We start from the raw sequence: 6,252 nt of genomic DNA on the forward strand, positions 1-6,252 counted from the left end.
TTTAATATTATTACCATGGCAAATTTGTGGTAACTGCAGTTTTACAACAAATACTGTGGTAAACTGTGGTTACTGTAATAAAACCATGGTTAATTTTTGTAAAAGGCTACCAGGCTGTTGTACCTCTAAAGGTTCAACTTTAGCATATTTTTTTCTGACAGATTTATTAACAGCAATTACAGAACATCACACAATCCATTTGAACTTTTAACAACAAGTTTAAATCAATTTACTTGCACAAACTAGCCAATTTAAAATAAATATCCTTACTGTGGCCCTAAACTGATTATTCAATACTACTGCGACCACATCTCTATTACCAACCTGGCCTGTGCTGAAAACAGCAAGCAGATGTTGGTGGTCTTGTGCGTGGCCCTGCTTGTGCTCCTTCTCCCTCTGGCCTTCCTCATTTACTCTTACTGTCACATCATAGCGTCTGTGATGAGGCTGTCGAGCTGTCGAGTCGCTGGAAAAGTTTTGCCACCTGCAGCACGCAGCTGTGCATCATCGTTCTGTTTTACGTGCCTCGCTGCGCCGTGTATATAGCCAATTTCCTGCAAATCCAAATCAGCAGAGATTTCAGGATACTTCTCATATTGCTTTACAGCCTCGTTCAACCACTGATAAACCCCTTATTCTATTGTTTACATACTCAGGAGATCAGGATGATTGTGAGCCAGTGGTTGAGCAGGCAAAATGCCTTTAGAGAGATGTCCAGAATTAATGTGATCACTCTGTAAAATATTATGTTCTGTGGAGTTTTAATAGAAACAAACATACAATGATATACTGTACGTGAAAACTGAATAAATTCTTGTGATTTGTAACTTTTTTTTAATGTTTCGTTTAAATATGTATTGTGAAGTATTCCAGTGAAATCTGGTGGTTCCAATACAATACAAGTTTTGCTATGAACGACAGCATTTATAATATTAGCTCCTTTTGGATATACTGTACAACAGATAATGTTAACAGAAAAGAATATTGATAAAGTTAAAAAATATATATATATTTAGGCCTAAATTTAAGATTTATGTATTTGAAGTGCATATAATATGTCCACCCATTTGGATTACAGATTTTTAACATAAGTTAATAGACTTAATGTGATATATATTTTTTCAGTCATACATAAATGAAACGGGTATGAATCAGGTAAGTTTTCTGCACTCAAAAAAAAATCATGGCATAATGTATTAATTATTTGAATCTATTTTATTTAAACAATATTTTCAAAATGCATTTATTGCACAAATTGTTTAAAATCAGCATAAATTAGTTCATTGTGAAATCAATTGAATTTATTCAATTAAAACATACTGTATGAACATGGTTAGCTGTGAAACATATTACAGGTGCATCTCAATAAATTAGAATGTCGTGGAAAAGTTCATTTATTTCAGTAATTCAGTTCAAATTGTGAAACTTGTGTATTAAATAAATTCAATGCACACAGACTGAAGTAGTTTAAGTCTTTGGTTCTTTTAATTGTGATGATTTTGGCTCACATTTAACAAAAACCCACCAATTCACTATCTCAACAAATTAGACGAGAGAGAGTGAGAGAGAGCGAGAGAGAGAGAAAGAGAGAGAGAGCACGAGAGAGAGCGCGAGAGAGAGCGAGAGAGAGAGAGAGAGAGAGAGAGCGAGAGAGCACGAGAGAGAGCCAGCGAGAGAGAGAGCGCGAGAGAGAGAGAGCGCGCGAGAGAGAGAGAGAGAGAGAGAGAGAGAGAGAGAGAGAGCGCGAGAGAGAGAGAGAGAGCGCGAGAGAGAGAGAGAGAGAGAGAGAGGGCGAGAGAGAGAGTTTCACAATTTGAGTTGAATTACTGAAATAAATTAACTTTTCCACAACATTCTAATTTATTGAGATGCACCTGTAGATAAAATGTATGAGACAGAAACAAAACTGGATTTATTCATGAAAAATGTATAAACCTGGTTATCGTGTATTTGAAATAGTAATATGCATTACAATACGTTTATTAGTTTGAGTTAGTTTAAGTTAAAACTATGTAATCCATATGGATGGGAATTTTATGTGCCATTCAAACACATAAATCTTAAATTTAGGCCTTTTGAGTGTAGAAGTGCCATAATATATTGCATTACAATGAAAACAGCTGTTGTCTGTGGATACTTGTCTGTGCCTTAAATGAATGACAATTAAACTAATTAATAAACTTTTGTCACTTTCTTGATTGTCTTGTAACTTTTTAACAGGGAAGACAGGGGGGACAGTGAAAATCTTTTGCCAGTAAAAGTTCAGTAGTTCAGTAAATCACTGTGCGTAAATAATAATATTTACTAATAAATAAATATTTTTTTACTGAAAGTAACCCCTGATAATTAAAATTTATATTTCAATAATTTAACAATAAATTATTGGTCACATGACATGCAATTAAACAAAGAGAATATTTAATATTTATATTAAAGTAGTAGGCTTTTCTGCCATGGAAAAGGTAACAAAAAGCCACCGTTGTCATGAATCTGATTTTCCCTCGTTTTTTGCACCACCTGCTGGTGACCTTTGCAGATGCTGATGAAATTAAAGAGATTTTTTTAAATAAATAACATTTAAAAAAAATGTAAATCATTTTTTTTAAATTACCCATTTTAGAGAAAAACAAATAATTCTGTTTGTTTGTTTTCGTTTGTTTTATTAATTTATGTTTGCTTCCCATTTTTCCCCATCTGTGTGAACCTGTGTGATGCAAACAAACAGATAGTGCACCTCAACCAGCAAACCCCAAAGTTCAGCCCAGTTTCATGACACCAAAACATTCACAACATGACCCTCTATGACGTGTTGAGCCCTACAGGATTTAACACTGATTCTGCAGCTATACATTTAATGAAACCACAAGCATAACATTGGCTTCAGCACTGATTGCCGAGACGTGACACACTGAGCCAGGAATATATTCTTAGCAGATGTCACATAACTTACCATAACTAAATAATTAAGGTATTTACTGACATCCAAGCCGAAATAACATTTAGATTTCTGCAATAGCAAATTATTTAAAAACAGTAACAATGGGTAATAATAATTCATTTAATGAAAATTAATAATAATTTATTTTCATTATTAATATCACTTTATGAAATTACATTTATAAATTACATGTTGAATAATTTATGTGAATGTATAATTCTGTAAGTGAATGTCATTTAAACCATTTAATAATAATTTGATCATTTATAATTCAATAATTTATCAAAAGCCAGATATTGTTTCTTTTGTAAACAGATGTTCACTGTATGCTTTAGTATGTTACAGGCAAACGAAACCACAGCTTCTGTTGTAACAGAGTTTTTCATCGTGGGTTTCCCTGGACTCCAGCCCAAATACTACAGCCTGATGGCAGGGTTTTTGCTCTGCATCTACATCGCTGTAATCACCGGAAACTCCCTCATTGTGGTCCTGTTTGTGATTGAGCGCAGCCTCCAAAAGCCCATGTACATTATCATGCTGAGTTTATCCTTCTCTGATATTGGTTTTTGCACAGTTGCTCTGCCAAAAGTCATTTCTCGCTATTGGTTTAATGATGGTTATATTGGCTTCTACGTTTGTCTGTTTCAAAGGCAGCTGATTCACTATTTTGGTACCCTGAACTCTCTTATTATGATGATCATGGCACTAGATCGGTACTTGGCGATCTGTTACCCGCTAAGATACTCTGTTTTAATGACTAACCGCACTATGAGGCTTCTAATAGGGGTTTCCTGGGTTACTGCAATGATTGCTCCAACCATTAGCTTAATGCAGACAGTGAAGCTCCCATTCTGTGGGCCAAACATAATCACTCATTGTTTCTGTGATGGTACATCTATAAACCAGCTGGCCTGTGCTGATGCCACCCTCACAAATCTAAATGCATATGCTGTAGCAATGTTTGTGCTTCTCGTACCATTCTCCTTCATCATCTTTTCTTATTTAAGTATCCTGGTGTCTGTACTTCGAATTGCAAACACACAGGGCCGGACGAAAGCCTTTTCTACCTGTGCAACACAGCTGACTATCATTGCCATCTATTATGTGCCCCGTTTTGTGGTTTACACCACTTCTAGCATCCCAACAGCTCAGATGAACAGCAGTCAGAAGATCGCCCTGGTCATGTTCTACAGTCTGCTTCCACCTGTAGTGAACCCCTTCATCTACTGCATCAGGATCAAAGAAATCAGACAGTTCTTTATCAAATGGTGTGTCCACAGAAACAGGATCATCAGTAGTTCATTAACTATTTCTAAATGAGATGACCTGACTGTTAGATGTTCTTATGCACCTTATCATATGAAACTGAGATGTTATTGTTATGCAGTTATGTGCTGTTGTTATGCATTTACAATATTTGTTAGTATTATAGTAATTTTCTTTTGCATAATAATAATATTATGTATTATAAAAAATGTGGAAGGCCATTTATTACTACTCACTGAACGGATCAATAGGCAACATATGCGGTAAATTACAGTGGGTGATTAGACTTCAATGTTCATTTTTAAAATGCTAAGAATAAAACATATATATGGAAAGTTGACATGTCCTGTGGTTTGACGTGATATACTCCATGTACAGGAAAACTATTTTTTTAATGATTATTGTGCATGAAGGTTGTTTTTTTTACCTCAACTATTAAAAGACTATATGAAATATTTCAGATTTTAAAAATTCATTTGTCACACTGCCAGGAAAATGTATAATTTATAGCATATTATACATTTTAATTAGAAATAAATCATAAATGTCTTATCAAAATTTGATAAGAAATGATCAAAATCTTATCAAACTGGTACATTTCAAAGAATGGTGCACCTCATTTCAATAAAGTAATATTAACTGATTCACAAGAAAAAACAGATTGTTACCGCGTGTAGTTTGAGAAACACGTGCAGGAAGTTGTTTTGTGCAGAAGGCCGTTGTGTGTGCTCTTGAGGTTCCCATGGTTACCGTGGTTTATCGTTAGACATTCAAATACATTATTAAACACATGTTTTATATGATTATATATCGTGCGTCTTGTATTTTTCCTTGCATCAAATGAAAATAAAGTCCTTAAAAAGTGTTTCAAATGAGACCAAAACTTGTTTTCCACTAGGTGTTGCTTGGTACTCGGCGCTTAATCTGAATCTTCATTATATTTTATTTTTCCTATGTTAATTAATTTATGCACAAAATTAAAATGAACAATATCAACAATAATAAGACCTAATAAATAAATTAAAAACAAAACTTTTTTAGTAATTAGATGTGTGTAATTATGAATTTACCCACAAGGTGTCGCAAAGAGATCACAATAAGAGATATTTAACGCTTATGACAAGTTTTTGGAAAGGCCTCCTTGGAAAGAAGCTAACAGATTGAAGAGTAGTAGCAAAGTACCTTTTGGTAAACACCTTTTAAGAATAAATACACTATTTAATCACTTTTTAATTAAGTCTCTTATGTTCATCTAAGCTGCATATTATTTATATTTATTTATTTAGTCATTTAGCAGACGCTTTTATCCAAAGTGACTTACAAATGAGGACAATAAAAGCAGGAATAAATACACTATTTAATCACTTTTTAATTAAGTCTCTTATGTTCATCTAAGCTGCATATTATTTATATTTATTTATTTATTTAGTCATTTAGCAGACGCTTTTATCCAAAGTGACTTACAAATGAGGACAATAAAAGCAGTCAAAACTAACAAAAGAGCAACAATATATAAGTGCAAATGACAAGTCTCGGTTAGCCTAACCCAGTACAAGTAGCAAGGTGTATATATATATATATATATATATATATATATATATATATATATATATATATATATATATATATATATATATATATATATATATATATATATATATATATATACACATACATACACATACACACACACACACATACATACATACATACATACATACATACAAACACACACACATACACATATACACGTACACACACATACACATATATATATATATACATATATATACACACATACACATATATATACATATATACACATACATACACATACACATACACACACACACACACATATATATACATATATACACATACATACACATACACACACACACACACACACACATACATACATACATACATACATACATACATACAAACACACACACATACACATATACACGTATACACACATACACATATATATATATATATATACACATACATACACATACACATACACATACACACACACACACACA

General features: G+C 33.0%; 1 protein-coding gene and 1 pseudogene across 1 annotated transcript; both read left to right on the forward strand.

The window, feature by feature from the left end:
• The first annotated feature begins 270 nt into the window (after nt 1–270).
• LOC107579185 (olfactory receptor 2AT4-like) lies at nt 271–740 on the forward strand (annotated as a pseudogene).
• Nucleotides 741–3,274: 2,534 nt separating this feature from the next.
• or30bu1 (odorant receptor, family 30, subfamily BU, member 1) lies at nt 3,275–4,258 on the forward strand. The gene has a single exon (XM_016265058.1). The coding sequence runs from the start codon at nt 3,275–3,277 to the stop codon at nt 4,256–4,258; it is 984 nt and encodes a 327-aa protein (XP_016120544.1).
• Nucleotides 4,259–6,252: the final 1,994 nt, after the last annotated feature.

Source organism: Sinocyclocheilus grahami, unplaced genomic scaffold (genome assembly GCF_001515645.1).
Source record: "Sinocyclocheilus grahami isolate Dianchi unplaced genomic scaffold, SAMN03320097.WGS_v1.1 scaffold32.1, whole genome shotgun sequence".
Lineage (NCBI taxonomy): Eukaryota > Metazoa > Chordata > Actinopteri > Cypriniformes > Cyprinidae > Sinocyclocheilus > Sinocyclocheilus grahami.

Excerpts from the sequence above, each read along its gene's own strand:
- or30bu1 (XM_016265058.1), top strand. The coding sequence starts at position 3,275 with ATGTTACAGGCAAACGAAACCACAGCTTCTGTTGTAACAGAGTTTTTC.